This window comes from Syngnathus floridae, chromosome 7 (assembly GCF_059516105.1).
Source record: "Syngnathus floridae isolate MCC-2025c chromosome 7, RoL_Sflo_1.0, whole genome shotgun sequence".
Lineage (NCBI taxonomy): Eukaryota > Metazoa > Chordata > Actinopteri > Syngnathiformes > Syngnathidae > Syngnathus > Syngnathus floridae.
In genome coordinates this window covers 10,384,487-10,406,808 of record NC_142419.1, presented here as the reverse complement: position 1 = coordinate 10,406,808, position 22,322 = coordinate 10,384,487, and the positions used below count along the sequence as shown (strand labels likewise).

Here is a 22,322-nt window from a genome sequence, read left to right as displayed (position 1 = left end):
TTGTTCATTTTTTTCCACATTAAAATTAATTTGAGTCAGAAGGGGGGGGGGTCTGGATAAAGAATAAAGATTTTTCTTGGATTTACTTTTCCTGTTTATAGTAAATTAAAAAAAATGAGGAACACTTCACGAATTTGCGGCTGTCGAGTGATACCTTTCTGCGTACTGCAATCACTCACTTGTCCGCATGGGTCAGTGTGACACCTGAACTGTAAGAAGTGTTGCTTAGTGTACCCTAAATATACTGGACCGTCGCATGGTCTAATTGCGTTGCTTCGGCTTCGCATATACTAAAATTGGAACGATACAGAGAAGATTAGCATGGCCCCTGCGCAAGGATGACACGCAAATTCGTGAAGCGTTCCTCATTTTGTTATTTTACTATAAACAGGAAAAAGAAATCCAAGAATAATCTTTGTCATTTAATGGACACCAAAATCCCCAAACCGCCAAACAGAATGACCATGCTGCTGTTGACTGTTTCATAGCTAATTTTTTCAAGTGCCATAGGCTGTGTGATGCATCCAAATGCTTGTAATCTTCAATGATTGTACATATTGTAAAATGTGTAAATTATTTAGATCGTACTGTTGCTACAGTTGTCCCTCCCCCAAACTCGAACAATGCTGTCGCTGCAAGAATGTATGAGAAGCACCCTCCCACACACACTGGCTGCATATCCCATTGGGTGGAAAGGAGGCGAGGCTTTTGGCTGCACCAATGGCATTGAATATATTTACATAATATTTCATGCAGCCAATCAGATTGCGTAGCGTTAGCTAATCTTTTCTATGTATAGTTTTATGTAAAATTCTGCTTACACGCAATCGCGCAATGATCCGTACATCGTTTGAGTAGCATCCATCTACACTCATGTGGATATTTTAAAGCGAAATAAGTGTCCGTAGAAGTCATTGTGACACCCGAACTGTAGAATGGGTTGCTTAGTGTACCCTTCATATACTGCACCGTCGCTATTCTCCATTGCGTCGCTTCGGCTTCGCATATACTAAAATTGGAACGATACAGAGAAGATTAGCATGGCCCCTGCGCAAGGATGACACGCAAATTCGTGAAGCGTTCCTCATTTTATTATTTTACCATAAACGGGAAAAAAATACTTAAGAATAATCTTTATCCTTTAGTGGACACCAAAATCCCCAAACCGCTAAACGGATATTTTAGTGAAATTCTGCTTACACACAATCGCGCAATGATCAGCACATCGTCTGAGTACCATCCATCTACATTCATGCGTATATTTTGCAGTCAAATAGGTGTCCCTATGGGTCAGTGTGACACCTGAACTGTAAGAAGTGTTGCTTAGCGTACCCTTCATATACTGAACTGTCACAAGTATCAATTGCGTCGCTTCGGCTTCGCATATACTAAAATTGGAACGATACAGAGAAGATTAGCATGGCCCCTGCGCAAGGATGACACGCAAATTCGTGAAGCGTTCCTCATTTTGTTTAACTACAAACGGGAAAAACAATCCCTAGATTTTATCTAGCCTTTAATCTAGCCTCGTTTAAGCGATCAAAATTCATTTGATTACTAAATGTATATTTTCACTGACTGAATTCAGTTAACTGACTCTATTTCACGGTACTAACATTTTGTATTGATGTGTTTGGTTGTCCTTTTCAATAAATGGCTAAGAGTACTTTGGGGAAGCGGGGAGCTGCCATTGTGGAGTAATTTTTTGACAATTATTTGTTGATTTTGTTCTTTGAACAAGGTGATGTATGCACGGCTCATTTTGTGCACCAGTAAAAAACATCCATGTCTTGAGTTTTTGGTGTCCACTAAAGGAAAAAGATTATTCTTAAGTATTTTTTTTCCCGTTTATGGTAAAATAAGAAAATGAGGAACGCTTCACGAATTTGCGTGTCATCCTTGCGCAGGGGCCATGCTAATCTTCTCTGTATCGTTCCAATTTTAGTATATGCGAAGCCGAAGCAACGCAACTAACCTGTGCGACAGTCCAGTATATGAAGGATACACAGAGTGACCCATTTTACAGTTCAGGTGTCAATTCAGGTGTCACACCATACGGATACCTAACCTCTAATCCGGGTAAATATTGCAACGCTCAATACATCCACTACAAATCAGCATGGTCATTCCGCTTGGCAGTTTGTGGATTTTGGTGTCCACTAAACCAGTGGTCCCCAACCACCAGGCCGCGGACTGTTACCGGTCCGTGGGTCACTCGGTACCGGGCCGCCAAACCGCACAGAAAACAAAAATATATTAATGGATAATTAATTCAGGTCACGACGCTCGTCCCGGTCACGTGACATGTTTCCCCAGTCGAGCCCGCAAAGCTAGCAAAAATGAGTAAGAATTTATTTTGAAAAATATTTTTAAAAATTGGCGATTCTCTCCCAATTACATCCGTCAGGTCAGGTCAAGACGCTCGTCTCCGTCACGTGACATGTCACCTCAGTCGAGCCCGCGAAGCAAGCAAAAATGAGCGAGAAACAGAGATGTTTGGAAAGCTTCTTCGGAAAGGGAAAAAAGCCCAATGAGGAGACAGAAGAAGAGGCTACGACTTCTAAGAAAAGACAAGCTGCATTTAAAAGAACATTTCTGGAGTCCTACTTTAAATATGTATTTATTGCCACAGGTGAATGACGCGCCAAGCCCACTCTGCATAAGTGGCGACAGGCTAGCTAACGAGGCAACGAAGCCTTCAAAACTGCTTCGGCACATGGAGACCAAGCATTCTGCATTAAAAGACAAACCTTAACCACTTCGGGTGTCATTGTCTCCGATTACGCCTGGATGGGACCGGCCAGTTTTAAGCTCAGTACTCCCACTAATTCAACGTAATGGTAAGTTTTATTTTTATGTCGTTTATACTTGTTTTTGTGCCAGTCGTATCATTTTATTTCATCGTATTTATATATTTATTATAAATGTAATATTTATTTATATAAATGTATTATTTATTTATGCAAAGGCCGGTCCAAGAAAATATTTCTGACACGTAACCGGTCCGTGGCGCAACAAAGGTTGGGGACTACTGGTTTAAAGGACATTTCAAAGGCAATGAATTTTGGAGGTATCTATGTTCCAGCTACGTCCCACCGCCCGTACACATCGTCTCCATGCGCAATGATTGTATATATTGTAAAAAGTGTTCATTTTTTTAGATCGTACTGTTGCTGCAATTGCTCCTCCCCCAAACTCTGACACTGCTGTCGCTGCAAGAATGTATGAGGAGCGCCCTCCCACAAACGCTGGCTGCATACCCCATTGGGTGAAAAGTAGGCGAGGCTTTTGTCTGAACCAATGGCATTAAACGTATTTACATAATCATCAAGCAGCCAATCAGATTGTGTTGCACCAACCGGGCTTTTCTGTGTATAGTTTTCTGTGAAATTCTTTTTAAGATTACGTAATGATCATATCGTTTAACTAGCTTCCATCTACACTCATGCAGATATTTTGCAGTCAAATCGGTGTCCGCATGGGTCAGTGTGACACCTGAACTGTAAGAAGTGTTGCTTAGCGTACCCTTCATATACTGCACCGTCGCTTGTCACTATTGCGTCGCTTCGGCTTCGCATATACTAAAATTGGAACGATACAGAGAAGATTAGCATGGCCCCTGCGCAAGGATGACACGCAAATTCGTGAAGCGTTCCTCATTTTGTTTAATTAACTACAAACGGAAAAAAGAATCTCTAGATTTAATCTAGCCTTTAATCTAGCCTCGCTTTAGCGATCAAAATTCATTTGATCACTAAATGAATATATTCACTGACTGAATTCAGTTAAATGACTCTTTCACGGTACTAACGTTAACATTTTGTATTGATGTGTTTGGTTGGTTGGCCTTTTAAATAAATGTCTAAAAGTACTTTTGGGAAGCGGGCAGCTGCCATTGTGGAGTAATTTTTTGACTGCCAATTGTGTGTTCATTTTTGAAGGTGATGTTCATGCACGGCTCATTTTGTGCACCAGTAAAAAACATCCATGTCTTGAATTTTTGGTGTCCATTAAACGATAAAGATTATTCTTGGATTTCTTTTTCCTGTTTATAGTAAAATAACAAAATGAGGAACGCTTCACGAATTTGCGTGTCATCCTTGCGCAGGGGCCATGCTAATCTTCTCTGTATCGTTCCAATTTTAGTATATGCGAAGCCGAAGCGACGCATTTGGTACTTGTGACAGTCCAGTATATGAAGGGTACGCTAAGCAACACTTCTTACAGTTCAGGTGTCACACTGACCCATACGGACACCTATTTGACTGCAAAATATACGCATGAATGTAGATGGATGGTACTCAGACGATATGCTGATCATTGCGCGATTGTGTGTAAGCAGAATTTCACAAAAAAATCCGTTTGGCGGTTTGGGTGTCCACTAAAGGATAAAGATTATTCTTAAGTATTTTTTTCCCGTTTATGGTAAAATAACAAAATGAGGAACGCTTCACGAATTTGCGTGTCATCCTTGCGCAGGGGCCATGCTAATCTTCTCTGTATCGTTCCAATTTTAGTATATGCGAAGCCGAAGCGACGCAATAGAGTGGAGCGACGGTGCAGTATATGAAGGGTACACTAAGCAACCCATTCTACAGTTCAGGTGTCACAATGACTTCTACGGACACTTATTTCGCTTTAAAATATCCGCATGAGTGTAGATGGATGCTACTCAAACGATGTACGGATCATTGCGCGATTGCGTGTAACCAGAATTTTACAGAAAACTATACATAGAAAAGATTAGCTAACGCTACGCAATCTGATTGGCTGCATGAAATATTATGTAAATATATTCAATGCCATTGGTGCAGCCAAAAGCCTCGCCTCCTTTCCACCCAATGGGATATGCAGCCAGTGTGTGTGGGAGGGTGCTTCTCATACATTCTTGCAGCGACAGCAGTGTTCGAGTTTGGGGGAGGGACAACTGTAGCAACAGTACGATCTAAATAATTTACACATTTTACAATATGTACAATCATTGAAGTTTACAAGCATACAAGTTGATTTCGATCACGGCTGACTAGCGCATCCAATGAATGCTTGATGCATTCAAGTGCAGTGGGAAATTAAAATGCCTTTGGTTTAAAGGCCAATGTGAGTTTAACATGCTAGCGGTGTTGTGCATCAATTTTGAGTATATTTACTGTTTAGGGCCCTTCCTTCTGCAGCGCTAACGTTCCTCTTATCATCATCGATGTCCAAGGCAGCTGTAATCATATTACGTTGGCCATGACATTTAACTCGAATCAAATTTGCGCCTGTCGAGGAGTGATATACTGTGTGAGTGATATCTTTCTGCGTTCTGCAGTCACTCACTTGTCCGTATGGGTCAGTGTGACACCTGAACTGTAAGAAGGGTTGCTTAGTGTATCCTACATATACTGGACCGTCGCATTCATCAATTGCGTCGCTTCGGCTTCGCATATACTAAAATTGGAACGATACAGAGAAGATTAGCATGGCCCCTGCGCAAGGATGACACGCAAATTCGTGAAGCGTTCCTCATTTTCTTATTTTACCATAAACGGGGGAAAAAAATCCAAGAATAATCTTCATCGTTTAATGGACACTAAAATCACCAAACCGCCAAACGAAATGAGTATGCTGCTCTCTAGTGGATGTATTGAGCGTTGCCGTGTTTACCCGGATTGGAGGTTTGGGTGGGATTAACGCCACAGGTGGCAACCGTGTGCAGGAGAATGTTTCAACCACTACAAATCACCCTCTTGAAACGTATCCAATGCAGCCACAAGGTGGCAGGCATGCAAAGGACAATATTTCAATGACTTTTGGAGATATCGATGACGCTGTTCCAACTACGTCCCACCGCCCGGACCCCTCGTCTCCAAGCACACCGTGCCACGCTGTTCCAGACGTCACTTTCCAGAATGGACTTCATTGCCTGTCACGCACATGCACACTAATGAACGGCGAGACATGCACCATGAGGTCAGTTTCGCTCATATATTTGACTATTGATTGATTTACTGTGACGGGATAAAAGGTGTGACCGATTGATATTTTCACTCATTCATGGATCTATTCATCCATTGGTAAATGTTATCTTCTTAAACTAGTCTGCACATCATACATTTTTGTGTGTGAATGTAAGTAACCACCTTTTCATGTATGTGAGACTTGTGCCCATTTGAGTGTTTTTGTGCATGTCTTGATGTGTTTTTGAGTGCGTGTGTCCATGTTTTGCATGCTTTTGTGCACGCATAAATGCACATGCATGATTGTGTGTGTGCATGTAGGTCAGTGTATTTGTTCTCGTGCGTACTGCTGGGCCTGGCGGATGCTGAGTATGTGGTGTTGCTGACTCAACCCTTTGGAAGCTTCCAGTCACCACACTTCCCAGCCACATATCCCGACGACACGTGCCATCGCTGGGAAATCCGTGTTGCCGACGGTTTCCGTGTCCAACTGGACTTCAGCCATTTTGACCTGGAACCTTCTGACTTGTGCCAGTGCGACTACGTCAGGGTAGGATACGCATATGAACAAACATAAACTTGAAGAGCAAACGGTGGCACGTGATCTTGTGTGCACATGCACAGGTGGAGGCTGGTGGCAGGGCCTTGGACAGGGGCGGGGCTTCCATCCTGGGCATATTCTGTGGCAGTGAGTCTCTGGATCCGGAGAGCGTTCCGGGTCCCGAAGCGCTCAGCACTCCTGGCAACGTCGTCAGCATCATCTTCTCATCCGACTTCTCCAACCCGCAAAACTTCTCCGGCTTCCAAGCGCACTACAGTGCAATTGGTGCGTTCATCTGCACAACGCCTCTACGCGTCGGCCTCACGGTTTGACTTTAATTTCATAAATGTAACTTTTTGTTTGTCCCTTTGCCAACCTGAGATGTGGACGAGTGCGCGGAGGGTGTGGACGAAGACGTCGCCTGCGACCACCTGTGTCACAACTATGTGGGCGGCTTCTACTGCTCCTGTCGCCATGGTTACCTGTTGCACCCTGACAAACGCACGTGCACAGGTCACAGCACGCACATCCAAACACACACACTGAAGTAATTTCTCCCCATCACTGAATGCTTGTGAAAGGCTGAATTGTTGGTCCAAAATGTCCTTAATGTTTAAACATGCAAACAACCTTTTAACCTTCTCGCTACACAACAGATAAAACAATTACATGTGTGTGTGTGTGAGGCCGCTGTGTGACTGATAGTGCTGGCGGAATACTTGTAAATATTTACATGTACTGAATTTTTCGACTCACACAGGCATGCACAGTTGATTGATGAAGTGTGTATTCCTATTTTGTGTATGTGTGCAGTTGAGTGTAGTGACCTAGTGTTTTCTGAGCGTGTGGGTTCCCTGAGCAGCCCCAATTTTCCGTCACCATACCCAAAAAGAACTAATTGCTCTTATATCATCCGGGTGGCGCCGGGACTCAAGCTTCGCCTCCACTTTGATGATATGTTTGATGTGGAGGATCACCCGGAAGCCCTCTGTCCCTATGACTACATCAAGGTACACACACACACAGAGTGTTACACGTGCACACACACACACACATGCCAAGAGTGAATGTGTGCGTTTCAGATCCGAGCAGCGCCTAAAGAGTTTGGGCCGTTTTGCGGTGGTCAGTCTCCTGGTGTGATCCAGACCGACACCAACGTAGTTATTATCTTGTTTCATAGCGACCACTCAGGAGAAAATGTGGGATGGAGGATGACGTACACCTCCGAGGGTAGGTCGCACCCACGCTCAGAGCAAGCATGCTAAGCTAATGTGTGTAAGTCATCCAGGTGATAGAATTTTGTCAAGTGGACTTTTCTTTGTGGTCAGAGATGATCTTCGATGTTGACATAAAGGATTTTGCTCTTTTAGGCCCCGCCCTTTAGGAAACACAGCTCACCTGGCTTTTGGCATTTTAAAATCATGTTCTCTCTTACACACGCATTTTTTCACACTTACACACACACCACACTCATGCTTTCTATTCTTCACCCTCACTCACCCGCTTAAAGTGAAAATTAATTAAAGAAATTTGAAACGTCTGCAACACAAAAGCGTCCAAACTGAAAATTAATTAAAGAAATTTGAAACGTCTGCAACACACAAGCGTCCACTTGACCAAATCCTCTTTTTTTGACAACTCCTGCCTTGCGTTTTTCTCTCAAGACAGGAAGTCAATGTGCATCTCCAGTGCATCCAGCCAACGTTACGGTGAGCCCACTCCAGCTCGAGTACTCGGCTGGGGACCGCGTCCGGGTCTCGTGTTCGCCAGGCTTCATGATCATCAAGGTTCACTTCCTCTTCCAGCCTCTAGCCATGATTGTTTCATGATTGTGATACACCTGACTCATCTTGGCTTCCATAGTGTATCTCTTGTCTCCTCTTACCCTGTGCTAGCATTAGCATGGGTGCAGCTAAAATGCCTCTATCATACCTTTAAGTGTTTTTCTATGGCAGGATGGTGAGCGCGTGGATGGAGACTTTGAGATGCTCTGTCAGGAAGATGGCACCTGGGATACCACACTTCCTGTTTGTCAAAGTAAAAGTAAGAGTTGCTCTGTTTGTTTGATATTTTTGGTTCAATCTTTTTTGTTTGTTATCATCTGTGCTTTATGTTTGTTCTGTCTGATGTCACTTTTGGTGTTTGGTGACATCTCTTGCCTTTAAAGCTCATTTGGTGCCTCTTACCTTTGAAATAATTGGGTTTGTTGCAGACTGTGTCAGATGTCATTTGCAAATGTGACTCTCGTGATAATTTTTGGTTTGTCCGACGTGTGTCAGATGAGTTTGGCTGCGGCCCAAACAATCTGAGTGTTAACAGTGCGGCAGGGGTGGAGCTACCATCCTGTGTGCCGGGTGAGCGGTGACGAACCACCCAGTTGCTTTTTTTACACGTCATGTCGTTTTACTGGTCTCATGTTATGTCACCTGCTAGCGTGCGGCCGCCCGTCACGTCCGTTGGCCGTCCAGGTGAAGCGCATAGTCGGCGGTCGCGCTGCAGAGCCGGGGAACTTCCCTTGGCAGGTTCTGCTGAGCGTGGAGGACACCAGCCGTGTCCCGTCGGAGCGCTGGTTCGGCTCGGGTGCCCTGTTGTCGGACGCGTGGATCCTGACTGCTGCCCATGTTGTGCGCTCTCGCCGCCGCGACGCCCAGGTGGTCCCCGTGGCCCCCGAACACATCAAGGTGATGGCAGACAACAGTATTTGATTTGATCATTCATGTTTTGAAAAAAAAAACCTCACGTGACAGCACCTGTGTTGTCTCCCAGGTGGTGGCGGGTGCGGTGGACGTGCGGGACAAGCAGGCATCAGCCGTCCTTTCCGTGTCTCAGGTGCTGGTCCATCCCGACTTCCGACCCAGTGACTTTGACAATGACATCGCCTTGCTGAAGCTGAGTGTCAAGATGGAGCTGAACCACGATGTCCATCCCGTCTGCCTGCCGCCGCCACCACAGGTAAGCAAAGTAGCGCCACCAAAAATGAAATATTGTTTGCTTGAAGTTAATTTAATGAAGGTTGGAAATGACAAAAAGTACCCTGTTCTGGGTTGTTTAATTAACAAATCAAGATGTAACTACCATGAAATGAATGAATGCTTAGATGTTCATTTCATATTGTCTCATCTTTTAATCTGATACCCCAAATGTCATCTGTATACAACAAACACAAAGGAATTGACCTTACCATTCCAATACGTGCAATTCCATGTTTTCCGACTTTCACATTTGTGACCTCTACGTCCGACAGGATGACGCCACCTCTCCCCCACCCAACTCTCTAGGCGTAGTCGCTGGGTGGGGGGTGTCGCACCCTGACATTACCTCCGACCTGCTGCAGTTTGTTCGTCTGCCGGTGGTCCCGCAGGATGAGTGTCGCGCCAGCTACGCTGCCCGCACGGGAAGCTACAACGTCAGCGAAAACATGTTCTGCGCTGGCTTCTACGAGGGTGGCCGCGACACCTGCCTGGGCGACAGCGGGGGCGCCTTTGTGGCTGAGGACCCCGTCACCCGGCAGTGGGCTGTGTATGGCCTGGTGTCATGGGCTGGTCCCGAGGAATGCGGCAGCCGGAGGGTGTATGGCGTCTACACTCGCGTCAACAAATACCTGAGATGGATACAGCAGCACCTCCTGGTATTCCCGTGATGATGTCACACGCAGCATACAATTCTAGCACACCTATAGTCTAAATATAGATAACACTGTGGTTTACTTATACCTAGCCATAGCCAAACTATAGTGAATGCTGTGGATAACATGTCATGTAGGTAACAGCATCACATGCGAAGTCCTAACTACACAATCTAAAATCAGCAAGGCTATGCACATTAGTTAAAGTAGAAATATCATGCTTACAAATCCTTCCTTTTTACATTTTACTCATTCAGTTGTGGTCTATATAAAGTGAAACAGCAAAGCTTTTGTCTGAATTCCTCACCTTTATAGCATCACAGGGCCCTCTTTACTTCTCTTCATGTTCTGAAGCCATTCAGAATGAAGCAAGCCATTTTGGTGCGCTCTTTAAATGCAAATGAGATACTTCACACCCCGCTCCCTCCAGGCCACAAGACATATTTGTAGTTTTTTCTATCGGAGGTAGCATTTACTTGCGTCGCAAACATTTTGATTGATAAAAAGATGTGAACAGTTGAAGACTTGCCCGTACATAACACGTAACAAAATAAACCCCCTCATATTTAAAAATAAAACAGCACTTGTGATGCAATTCATCTGATACAACTACTCAAAATGCATCCAAAAGGCTTTCTTGAGTCATAAAGGTGGCGGATTTGTGAAACCATTTGGCCGCACCCATTACCTTATTTGGTAGTGCCACCCCAAAGACTGACACAATAGATGAAAATACGAAACAGAAAATTGATAAAAGTGAACGGAGTAAAAAATATGATGTGTCTCCTTTAAGGTATCATCAGCCCTACGTGTTATCAATGTTAGCAATCATTCCTGTCAGCAGGAACCAAAACAGATACATGCATGCACAACCATGGAACATGTTGCATTAAATTACACTGAATATTAACCAACTATGTTTTGTTAGTAAATCACGCTGGCAGGAATTTGCAGGTAACCATCACATTTTGCACACTTGCAAGAGTAGTAAGCAAGTCGATGAAATGTTACGGTAAACTACCCTAAATTTATAGATTTGACTGAAAATGACGTTTTCTCAGTTTGTTCACGTGACATTCGGAAGGTGAGCTGTGATTACATGGACATTTTCAATCAAAAGCAAGCAGCAAATGGCTGAGATGGATGAAAACCGATGAATTGATGTGCCTAATTCATAAAATACAAACGGACAAAAATTAAACAATGACAGTTATTCGTTCGCCAATTCGACGACTGAGATAAATAGAGACAATTAACTTGACTAAATAATGTAATGTCTAATATCTACTTCTGTCGAAGATCATATGCAAACACTTCTGGTTACTCATGAGCGTTTTTGGATGTGTCGTAGTATCTGAAATACTACTGCCTCCTGTAGGACTTTAATGCCAATTACACAATTTGAGTGGGAAAATGTGCAAGGAACTCTATTATTCTCAACCATGGGTGAATATGTAATATATAACGACCATAAATCTATATACATATGTTGCTAGATTTTCCCCATTTGTGAGGTGTGCCGTTCCTGGAGGGATTGCAGTACTAGGTTGATGCGTGGAGTGGACAGAGCAAGTACCTAATCAACCTCCCTGTTCAATAATCAATTTAATATTGTCCCCAGATAGAGGACGTATCAGATTTTATACTACTGATAAGACAAGATAGTACCTTTGATCTAAGCAAAAGGCCGAGGAGCGATAAGCGGAATAATCAAAGGTGAGGATTTCCATAGACAAGTTTTAGTTCCCATCAGCTAAATGTCAAGCAACAACTCAATAGAGTTTTGAATGATAATGCATTGATGTTGTTTTCAATTTGCACATCGAACAAATGTTTGTCAATTACTCCTGTGTTTATGTTTTTACTCACGTGGTTCAAATAGAAATAGAATGCGGCGATAAACTTATCTCTGCGTGAGAATAGTTTATTAAACGGCTGACAAAAATAGTCATTTGCAATAACAATCTGTTGTTGGTACAAAACTGATGATTATGATTCATTTTAATTCTTATAATTATATTCATCAATATACATACATGCATAAATGCTTACATACACACAGTCTTTTTCTTTTTTGGCCCTGTCTGCACAACTTTGCGCCGCCTCCTTTCTATTATGCGCACCGCACCCCCCCCCCCCCCCCCCCCCGGTCTCTTTCATTCGCATGGGACTAGTATCTCCCTCCTTACTCCGTCATTGCATCTCCACGCACGCAGTAAAAAGAGACGGCCACTTTACCAATTGTGGCTTTATTCAGGATGGCTATGCTCAAGCGTCTGTTGTCGTTCAAGAACGAGTTTATCCTCTATGCGACTCCGTTCCTTCTGCTGCCTTTGCCGCTCGCCATCGGCACTTCGGTAAGATATTATACACTATTATTATTATTATTTTCATTATTCCCTTACTGATTCATTTTGAACACGGGATGCTAAAATGACGCAACAGTCCTCAACGTTTCTCCTCGACTCCACTCGAATATGTTTGACTTGCACCTGTTGCTCATGCACTATATACACACGAAATTCGTGAGAACGGGACTCGATATAATAAGCTGTGATTTTAACATGAGGGGTCTTCTCCAGCGTGGGAACCCCTCCGCGTCCACGCTGTGACAACGGTGACGCACGCACGCACTAACACTCTTGTTATGATAAGACTTAAAATCACGAGCTTCTTGTGCGTACATGAACAATGTGAACAAGTGTTCTGGCGTAGGAGATAGTCTTATAACTAATCATCAACAAAATAAGTCATCTGAAATCCTGATAACAGCCATCAGCGCCCTTTGAATCATAGTATTGGTTAATTATGTAAGAGCCATGATAGTAAATTTTGAAGTGTTTTGACAGGAAGCAGCATGTGCCTATGTGATCATCCTCATGGCGGTGTATTGGTGTACTGAGGTTCTCCCACTGGCGGTGACGGCCCTGCTTCCGGCGCTCCTCTTCCCGCTCTTTGGCGTCATGGAGTCCAAGAATGTAAGTGAAAAGTACCTTTTTAACTTTGTCACATACCCAAATGGTGAATTTTTCCCTTCAGTGTGGATCCAACGGTGTTTGCTTTGTTCAGGGTGTGAAGAGGTGAGAATGCCTCTGACAGTTCCTGGCTGAGGTTTCTCCTGCATGTTCTTTGTCTTGCTGGAGCTTCTCACCTGAAGTGGCTCAGTGTAATTTTTTTTTTAACACACTTTTCTTCGTTTTGAAGATAGCCACGACAACAGAGCTGGATGTGAAAATTCTTTGAGGGAGTGCACAAAGCATGGCAGAGAATGCGGGAAAGTGTGTCAGACTCAGAATGACAGTGAAGGGGAAAGCTTGAAGTTTGTGGTTTGAATTTGAAATATGTATTTTGTGGCACATGCTCTGACCTCATGCTGTTACCTCTGTACATTTTATTAGAGGAGATTGAGGACAGCAAAAAAATATTAGAAAAATAGAGTGTGGAGATTATGGTGTGCAAGTATTTTAATTATCCAGAAAATTTGGGGGGATATCACCTCACGGTTTAGTCACATTTCATATGAAAAATAAAATTTTTTGTGGGGGATTATTTTGAAGACAAAAATGTCAAAATATTATTTTTAAAAAGTCCATTTATTTCTCTCGACAACATCAGTACTGTGCCGCTGTTTCTCAGGTGTGCATGCAGTACCTGAAGGACACCAACATGTTGTTTGTGGGCGGTCTGATGGTGGCCGTGGCCGTGGAGCACTGGAACCTGCATAAGCGAATCGCCCTGAGGGTGCTCCTGCTCGTTGGTGTACGACCAGCGCTGTGAGTTGCATCGGTTGTTGTGTTTCCAAGTTTCTTTTTTTCCTAGCTGATGATTCATTCGCGACTATTCCTCGAAATCAGGGCTTTTCAAACTATTTGGGTCAGCTGAGATTTTATTTTCCAACAACATCTCATCATAACTACCATGTGCTCTAAATGCCATAAGAATGAAAGTTTTCATGATTTTTTGAAAACAAGTTTCAAGTAATATTGTAGTATTAATTTTTTTTAACAAGTCATATTTTAGCAAGTGGATATAAAAAATAAAACTTTATTTCCATATACGGCTTGAAAGAAAACTGAAAGATGCTTTTATTCTAAAAGACAGGGAGGAGGTACTATTATAGGATTTGAGGACCTTTCTTTAAGAACAACTGCTCCAACACACAGATGATATTTTGACCCTTGTCGGCAGGCTGATGCTGGGCTTCATGGGTGTGACGGCCTTCTTGTCCATGTGGATCAGCAACACGGCCACCACAGCCATGATGGTGCCCATCGTTCAAGCCGTCCTGGAGGAGCTCAATAACAGCGAGGCGCAGATGCCTACCATCCTGAGCTCAGAGGAGGTTCAGACATCAGAAGTGAACGGCAACCAGGAGAAACAGACAGATGTCACAGGTGTGTGGATGCTGGACTCTTCGGTACTGTGTTTATCGCTTGCTCCTCTCAGACCCTGGTCTCCTGTTTGAAGGTCCTGTGGTGGTGACTTTCTTGGACACCTCCGATGAGGCGACTCGACAAAAGGAGGCAGCGGAAAGACGGAAGATGTGCAAAGGGATGACCCTTTGCGTCTGCTACGCCGCCAGCATCGGTGGCACCGCCACGTTGACGGGGACTGGTCCTAACTTGGTGCTCAACGGACAAATGAGCCAGTGAGTATTGGGGTTGACTGGTAAATGGCAGTGGCGCTTTGTGCAGTTTCACCCCTGGGCCTTCAATGGAGACCTAATCCATCCCCTTATACCTCTACTATCATATTGCAACTATAGAAACTGTCACTGTTATACAAAAACACTATATAACAGTTTGGAATAATTCAAAAACACTATATAGCAGTTTGGAATAATTTCTCTAAAAACATCATTTTTAAAACCTACTCAGTAGAGTTGCTATTTATGAAACATTGTGGTGCAGATGGCTGCAGATCTAATCAAACTTGGCTTGCTCTAACCAGCCAATCAGAGTTTGACGTTATTGTCGGCCATCTAGCTGGCCTATATGAGAAATGAAGGCCACCAAGCCATACATCGGTCATTCTATCTGCGAAATTAAATTGTCACTGCAGCAATATTCACACATATGCATTAATAATCTTGAACAACCAAGTGGGAATTAAAAGACTATTCAAATGTTGCATGTAACCACACAGGTAAAAAAAAAGTCAAGTTATGCTTAGTAATATTTGTACAATTTTAGCAAAGTGGGAAGTAATATTTTTGGCAAGAATATAAAATGGCATTGATTAATCATTACACAACCGAATGGAATGTGAACTCTGAGACGTAGTTTTCAAGTGTAAAACTAAGTTAACCTTCATATTGTTGTCTTTCAGACTATTTCCTGAAAATGGTGACGTGATCAATTTCGCCTCCTGGTTCGGATTCGCCTTCCCCAACATGATGCTCATGCTGGTGATGGCGTGGTTGTGGCTACAGTTTGTCTTCATCGGATTCAAGTGAGTGACTGAGAAACCACATAGCAGAGTTTGGGCACTGAACATAGAGGGAATTTCATTTCCAGCTTCAAGAAGACGTGGGGCTGCGGCTCTGAAAAGACGGAAAAGGAAGTGGCCGCCTACCAAGTGATCCAGGAGCAGCATCGTCGTCTGGGGCCCATGTCCTTTGGCGAGTGCAGCGTCCTGGGTCTCTTCGTTCTGCTAGTGATCCTGTGGTTCTCCAGGGACCCTGGCTTTATGCACGGCTGGGCCACTAACATCTTCAACTCCAAAGCAGAGTACAAAACTTTTTTTTCTTACCCTAATAACACACTGGGCTCTATTTTAATAGACAGCTCACCTGCACAGTGATGCAAGTGCCGTCGGATTTTCAGAAGAAGACTTGCTGCTTGTGTTTGCCAAATTAGCAGACCGGGCTCTATATTCCCGAATACAAAGTGCAGTCTAACTTTCTTTCTTTAGGTATTTTCATAGACAATCATTGTTAGAAATGGGCGTTTGAGCCATTGTGGGACAACAAAGCCAACATTTGCCGGCCAATCGAAGGGGTTCCCTTTATTCCCTTTAAAGTCAGCACAAGAAAGCGATGCAGTCTACATTGTAAAAGCATAACGGACTTAGTCAAATCCATGCAGGAGATCAGTACGTTTGTGAAGATGTGCCAAGAAGATCTCCATTTGTGTATGATGTAAAGTTAGCCATAGCTAGGAACAACCATCCGCGCCACAATTTAGACCTGGTTTAGCCTTGTTTTGTCAATACTACTATGTCGCTGAATTGTTAGCTGTGCCAGGGGCATGCCCTAGAAAAAGCTCACAGTGCACTGGAATACCTAATGAGGCACAGCACAGTCTGCCAAACCCAAATGATAAACTGAACTTGCCATGTCACAAAAATGAGGCAGTGCCAGTTTTTATAGTGAGAACACATGCGCTTGTTCACGAAAGTAGGGCCCTTTATATCTTGAAGTCCACGTCGTATGACAACATCACCTTCCACTCAGGTACGTCACAGATGCCACTGTGGCTATCTTCATTGCCATCCTCCTCTTTGTCCTGCCATCAAGACCTCCACGTTTCTGCTCATGGAAGACAAACGGTTTCGACATAGGTTGGTCCATCGAAACGTTGTCGCCGTGGAATGACACAACACTGACAACTTCACTCTGTAGCATCCGATCAGACGTCCAGCTCCTCTTCACGTCTGCTCAGCTGGAAGGTGACCCAGAAGAAGTTACCGTGGGGAATTGTGCTGCTCCTTGGAGGAGGCTTTGCACTGGCCAAAGGGAGTGAGGTAGGTGGAGGACAGACACGAGACTACTAGTTGCTCCTAGGAAAAGTCTGAATCTTGAGCACGGATGCTAGTGCTAGTCTTATTGTACTGTCAATCTGTTTTCAAAGGACAACTTTTAACATGTCCTTCAATCTCTGATACCTTGAATGTACAATTAGTTCATGAATTGTTTACAGGTATCGGGACTTTCCAGGTGGTTGGGAGATCAAATGAGTCCCTTGAAAGGCATCCCACCATGGGCAATCGCCATTATCTTGTGCCTCCTGATTGCAACTTTCACAGAGTGCGCCAGCAATGTGGCCACTGCGACACTCTTCCTGCCCATCTTAGCATCATTGGTAAGCAATAGAATAACAATTTCAAAGACAACATCATTTGATGTTTGGTTCAGCGAGGTGAAGTGATTCTTTTCAGTCGATTTCCCTCAATGGCAGCCCAGCATTCAACCCCCCCCCCCACCCCCCCCCCCCCACCCCCAGAGTGGCAGTTTGCCTGTTTTGTTACCCGTGTAGTTGCTCATTCAAGCTGAATGTGTTAAGTCCCATTCCCCAGGGGCCCCTCCTCCCATTCATAACCTGCCAACACGCCATTTCAAATCCTGGGCCTTGCAATGCAGCCCACCCCGCCACGGGCTGAAGAATAGCATTACTGTGTACCTTGGTCGGGGACTACGAGTGAGCGCCAGTGAGTCGGGTTGCGAAACATGGTACCGGTTAAATGGAGATATTTAGTCAGGGTGAAGACAAGTAAAAAAAAAAGAAAATCTCCTCAGCTACAAGCAACTGAAAGTGATTGGGGTGGGACAAAGTTATAGCTTGTGAGTTCCTCTTGCATCAGCTATGTATGATGAGCAAAAATTTACCACACAGAGGACTCAATGCAAGTTTGAAGTGTTCCGAGTTATTGAAGCTAGATAACTTTGCTCGTAGGGGGTCATTATGAATCTTCCAAGGGGATGTGATTATCACATTCAAGACATTTGGTCAAGCTTGTGGAGTTGACTTATTACAGTTTCCTATTTTATGGTGAGAAATCAAATCTCACCACCATGCACCTCTCAATTGTAATGGCGGAAACACAATACCTTGTCATTTTACATCAACTATCCGTCTAGAACACAAATTTGGTGTCAATATGAGGAACACGAGTTTTTCTTTGAATGGGAATAGCCGAAATGATACTGAACGATTTTTTCCTTTGCTTATTCCAGCTGATTCGGGGATGGTTTCTCAAGACTTTGTTCTGTTCAGTACATACATGCTTGCCAAATTTCAAGTTCTTAAACTATCTTTGGGGCTTTAATTAAAATAAATCCTTTCGCATTGTTTCATTATACCTTTGGCAAACCCCTTCATTGTTTGATTTGCTGTTGAATCCTTTCAAGTAAAGATTATGTCTTCCCACACGCAATAAGAACAGTCCTTGAAGGGTTCAATAACATATGTTGGTGGCCACAACCTATAAATAAGTATGGCCACAGTTCCAATGAAGGGCTGTTACCTATACCATGTATTCCAAGAAGCAGAAATTATTCTGCCCTTGTGAGGTGTCATGCTTTCAGACTCATGTTTGCAGGCTGCTATTATTGCTAGCAATGTTCCACTTATTCTCTATTTCAGATGCAATGAGTCAGCCCTGAGTTTGCAGGAATTCTCCTAAATTACGCCCGTCTGTTGAAAGTTTTTTCAGTGTTCCACTTATTCTCTATTTCAGATGCAATGAGTCAGCCCTGAGTTTGCAGGAAATTGTCTAAATTATCAGTTTTTTCTTTGGCGGTTACCAGCTGACGTCGAGTGGAGGATTGAAGTTGATCCTTGTTTGATTCCACAGTCGCAGTCCATTGGAATCAACCCATTGTACGTCATGGTGCCTTGTACCCTGAGCGCCTCCTTCGCCTTCATGTTGCCTGTGGCCACGCCACCCAACGCCATCGTATTTTCCTATGGATATCTCAAAGTTTCGGACATGGTGAGTGTGGTCTATTGGCTTCGGTTAGTCCTATGTGGAACTAGCATAGCTAACCAGTAAGTTGAATTTCCTAGCTGTCTGTCAGTGAGTCTATTATGTACCTACCACCCCACATTTGTTAGTAGATCCACCCATCCGTCCATCCGGCCAGCAATTTTGCCATCTACACCTACCAATTAAGTTAATTTGCTCCCACAGTCTGTCCACCCATTTGTCCATTCATTCATGCCTCTCTGTTCAACGTTCTCTCATCTTTCAGGCTAGGACTGGAATAGTCATGAACATTATCGGCATATTGTGCATCACGCTGTCCATCAATACCTGGGGTCGGGCAATGTTTCACCTGGACTCCTTTCCTCCATGGGCCAATGTGACTGGGCCCTGATAGTGCCCAGGTTCCCTGCCTCATCAGTGTCCTGCTCTCTGGTCTGAGCCACATTATGGTCTGACATGGTCTGCGCTGCTGACACGCAAGTCTCACGCCATGTTTATTTTCAAGTCCACACTCGAGCCTAGTGGATGACGAATCAGAAGTAGAGGGAAACACCTTCATTTCCATTAATATGATCACAAATAAGATCTTCTTTATCCATAAAACAATGAAAAACAAATGTTAACACATTATGTGACTAATCCAACAACTATAGCAATTGCACACGAGAAGGTAAATTATTTTGAAATGGCATTTAAAACAAACATCAACCAGATGTTAGAAATGCAGCTGCTTAATCATTTCAGTTATAACAATCCACTAATCTCACATTTACATATTGTTTACATGGCGTGTTTTCTACTACAAGATGGACATTTTTAATTCATGGCTTGGCTGCTAAAAGAAGAAAATGCGATATCCAACCGAGGTGTCAAATTTAGGCCCAGGAAGTAGAAACACTGCAATAATTTGATGCATGGATCATTTTGCACAAAAGCAAATAAACAATAACTTTTACGCTTGATCTGTGAGGGGCTTCCTCTCAGCATTATTTGAGCTTTGCAGTATCTTGTGAATAACAGCAAGACTTATGCCAACATTCCAATTTTGTTTACTATTCAAACTAGTGCTGTACTTGTGACTTTTTGCAATTATGATTATGCAATAATGTGTTCTATCTGAACTGCTGTATTTTTCTACAGTTGTATATATTTTTTTCTGAAGACATGTTTTTGGATATGAAATTTACCAAAATGATAGTCTTTTGTTTCGTAACCTAATAAATGGTACTCCAATGAGGAATTTGACTTTCATTTTATATTTAATACAGAATGGTGATACAAGTACATCAGGGGTGTCCAAACATTTTGCAAAGGGGGGCATATTTGTTTAGAGATGAAAATGTATAGGTGCCGACCATTCTCGGACTGACATTCCTCCAACCATTACCATTGTAAATTAACTTGAAAATATGTATAACTATATCCTTTGCTGTCTGCAGATAGGTTGATATTACAAATGAGAATCTATTGTCAATTGCATTATCAGGATAGTTAAATATGAAAATAATAATAAATACAAATGAACGATTTTATGAAAGTTGAATGATTTTTTTATTACATGTATTGAGTTTGTTTTATTATTGTTATTGTATTAATGACAAGGGTGATATTGGTGTTTTGTAAACAGGCCAGGTTGTATCATGTCAGATTTAAATCATTCTCCATTTTATCTTTTTAATTTTAACTTCATACACAACAAAATACTTCATAATCACAAAATAAATATTCATATAGTCTTTCTGACGTTTGCTATCGCTGTGAGTGGGCGGTGTGGACGCGCTGCAGTGTTTGTAGAGTTAGGAGGAAGTGGATAGAGCTTTCACTAGTAGTCCGTGGCTTATTTTGCCTTTCCCTGTGCAGCGTCACTGGCAGCGTCTCTGAGTTTAGCGTCGCCTTAGTCCTTGGTGTGCGCACATTTGGATAAGATAGTGTCTGTATGACTGATTATGTTGCAAACGGAAAACTGTGTTTGCATGAATTGGGAAGGGACGGCGGAGAACTCGCTTACACCCAATCATGAGCGCTTGCTTATGTGCGCGCTCCTGTTCGTACGCGTTTCATTTCTGTGGCTCGCTCCGGGGCGCGCAGGTCCCTGCGACAGTGCCAGAAGGCCACATATGATCGATTTTATGACACGATGCTTCGGACCGGTCTAAGTTTAGACACGGGCCGGGTTTGGCCCGCGGGCCGGAATTTGGAAATAGTAATGCTTAAAATTATCTCGTGATCCTGATACTGTCGTTTCTTGATGTCATGTCCTTTGAGTGTTTTTGTGTTTGTCTGACTTGTTGTCTTCCTGTCTAAAAAAGATTCTGTTAAAAAAATACAAAAAGTTTCATTTGTGTTAAGTTGTGAAATTTTGGAATGATCAATCAGATATTACATTCCATTCTCCCTCCAATTTAATTCTTAAAAGGTGACGTCAGATTTTATGAATAGTGTATATGTAGCTGGCCTAGCCTGGTCGCTGGTTGTTGCTGTCTAACAAATGTTTTCATTCAAACATAATTTTTGGTTGCTTTTCAGATATAGTACGTTGGTTGGATTGACCGATACTCAAAATAGACTATAGTCCAAAGAGCTCACATTTTGACCCCTTTCCTTAACACAGACAGTGCGTAAAATGACCACATATATATAAGCTGTGCCATTTTTTTGGTGGTTTGCCAAGCATCTAATTATTAACACATTGTTGCACATTCTGTGGGAAGGCATGCTTAATGAGTGACTGGCGTGGAGGTGAAAAAAAGTCTCATTCCAAAGATCCCATGTATCAGTTTCACAAGTTAGAATGTGCTTCCTGTGTGATAACATCATATCAATACAAAAAGGTTTGTGTCCTGTCGTACCCCGATTGCTTACACTCAGCAGAAAGTATGACAGAGGGTCTTTCTCTGTATCCAATGAGCTGAAATATATTTGATTTCACATAAGATGCATTTTTATCAAGTGCTACAAGCCACTGCAAATTATGGAGGACATGCAACAGGTGGCATTTTTTGTGTGTGTTTATTTCTAATAGTAAACATATTATTTATTATACATGCACCTGAAAATGGCGGTGTACCTAATAGAGTGTCCGAGTGACGTCACAGATCAAACAGCCAATCAGAAAGTGGGGTTGAGGGCGAGTGTGGCACTTTTCACTTTCCGTGAAGCTTTGACCATGATTTTTCCCTAATGAAGTGGCCTGTGATTAGGTACACCTCATGGACACTTCAATAGGTACACTACACGAGGTAAAAAAAAAAAAAAGTAAATGAATAAATAAATAAAGTGTAGCGAACGATTCGGTGAACGATTCTTTTGAACAAATCTTTTGAGTGAACCGATTCTAAAGATTCAGTTCACTTAAAACTAGACTGCACATCACTAGTACAAAAGAGTGCAGACGACCAAGGTTTACTTGGTCGAAGTAGCCGACTGGATAATGACACGAGCTCTTACTTGGCCAGATACTTGGTTCGATCCCTAGGTGTGAGGATATAGTTCAATGAGCTTTCAGATCTTT

The 22,322-nt window shown here is 42.9% G+C and overlaps 2 protein-coding genes, 2 long non-coding RNA genes and 9 other non-coding genes across 15 annotated transcripts; 7 read left to right on the top strand and 6 right to left on the bottom strand.

The window, feature by feature from the left end:
* Positions 1–267: 267 nt before the first annotated feature.
* On the top strand, positions 268–373 carry LOC148395169 (U6 spliceosomal RNA). Its single transcript, XR_015859698.1, has one exon. It is a non-coding gene; the product is annotated as a U6 spliceosomal RNA (small nuclear RNA).
* Positions 374–986: 613 nt separating this feature from the next.
* Positions 987–1,092, top strand: LOC148395168 (U6 spliceosomal RNA). Its single transcript, XR_015859697.1, has one exon. It is a non-coding gene; the product is annotated as a U6 spliceosomal RNA (small nuclear RNA).
* Positions 1,093–1,365: 273 nt separating this feature from the next.
* Positions 1,366–1,471, top strand: LOC148395167 (U6 spliceosomal RNA). The gene has a single exon (XR_015859682.1). It is a non-coding gene; the product is annotated as a U6 spliceosomal RNA (small nuclear RNA).
* A 391-nt stretch (positions 1,472–1,862) lies between these two features.
* LOC148395166 (U6 spliceosomal RNA) lies at positions 1,863–1,968 on the bottom strand. The gene has a single exon (XR_015859694.1). It is a non-coding gene; the product is annotated as a U6 spliceosomal RNA (small nuclear RNA).
* Positions 1,969–2,435: 467 nt separating this feature from the next.
* LOC148395159 (mannan-binding lectin serine protease 1-like) lies at positions 2,436–12,166 on the top strand. Of its 3 annotated transcripts, none has more exons than XM_088380882.1 (14): positions 2,436–2,840; positions 5,699–5,952; positions 6,261–6,489; positions 6,564–6,765; positions 6,862–6,993; positions 7,294–7,490; positions 7,563–7,710; positions 8,149–8,267; positions 8,436–8,523; positions 8,760–8,834; positions 8,914–9,161; positions 9,247–9,432; positions 9,842–10,108; positions 11,727–12,166. In XM_088380882.1, exons 1-14 carry the CDS (start codon positions 2,838–2,840, stop codon positions 11,823–11,825), a joined length of 2,247 nt encoding a protein of 748 aa, XP_088237008.1. In that variant the 5' UTR covers positions 2,436–2,837; the 3' UTR covers positions 11,826–12,166. The 3 variants fall into 3 exon arrangements, with proteins under 3 accessions (XP_088237008.1, XP_088237007.1, XP_088237006.1); XM_088380881.1 differs by having other exon boundaries at positions 2,438–2,840; positions 5,750–5,952; positions 9,725–10,108; XM_088380880.1 differs by having other exon boundaries at positions 2,438–2,840; positions 9,725–10,108.
* On the top strand, positions 3,559–3,664 carry LOC148395165 (U6 spliceosomal RNA). The gene has a single exon (XR_015859686.1). It is a non-coding gene; the product is annotated as a U6 spliceosomal RNA (small nuclear RNA).
* Positions 4,064–4,169, bottom strand: LOC148395164 (U6 spliceosomal RNA). Its single transcript, XR_015859685.1, has one exon. It is a non-coding gene; the product is annotated as a U6 spliceosomal RNA (small nuclear RNA).
* LOC148395163 (U6 spliceosomal RNA) lies at positions 4,435–4,540 on the bottom strand. Its single transcript, XR_015859683.1, has one exon. It is a non-coding gene; the product is annotated as a U6 spliceosomal RNA (small nuclear RNA).
* Positions 5,408–5,513, top strand: LOC148395162 (U6 spliceosomal RNA). The gene has a single exon (XR_015859681.1). It is a non-coding gene; the product is annotated as a U6 spliceosomal RNA (small nuclear RNA).
* LOC148395161 (uncharacterized) lies at positions 8,088–10,717 on the bottom strand. The gene is made up of 3 exons (XR_015859441.1): positions 8,907–10,717; positions 8,413–8,505; positions 8,088–8,366 (listed from the first exon to the last, which is right to left on the bottom strand). It is a non-coding gene; the product is annotated as an uncharacterized LOC148395161 (long non-coding RNA).
* Positions 11,615–11,804, bottom strand: LOC148395160 (U2 spliceosomal RNA). The gene has a single exon (XR_015859691.1). It is a non-coding gene; the product is annotated as a U2 spliceosomal RNA (small nuclear RNA).
* Positions 12,167–12,277: 111 nt separating the features above from the next.
* Positions 12,278–20,354, top strand: LOC148395157 (Na(+)/citrate cotransporter-like). Its single transcript, XM_088380883.1, has 12 exons — positions 12,278–12,462; positions 12,955–13,083; positions 13,742–13,878; positions 14,294–14,499; positions 14,573–14,753; positions 15,434–15,556; positions 15,622–15,834; positions 16,560–16,666; positions 16,728–16,849; positions 17,026–17,187; positions 18,680–18,817; positions 19,077–20,354. Exons 1-12 carry the CDS (start codon positions 12,364–12,366, stop codon positions 19,200–19,202), a joined length of 1,743 nt encoding a protein of 580 aa, XP_088237009.1. The 5' UTR covers positions 12,278–12,363; the 3' UTR covers positions 19,203–20,354.
* LOC148395158 (uncharacterized) lies at positions 13,909–16,045 on the bottom strand. The gene is made up of 3 exons (XR_015859442.1): positions 15,897–16,045; positions 15,680–15,822; positions 13,909–15,564 (listed from the first exon to the last, which is right to left on the bottom strand). It is a non-coding gene; the product is annotated as an uncharacterized LOC148395158 (long non-coding RNA).
* Positions 20,355–22,322: the final 1,968 nt, after the last annotated feature.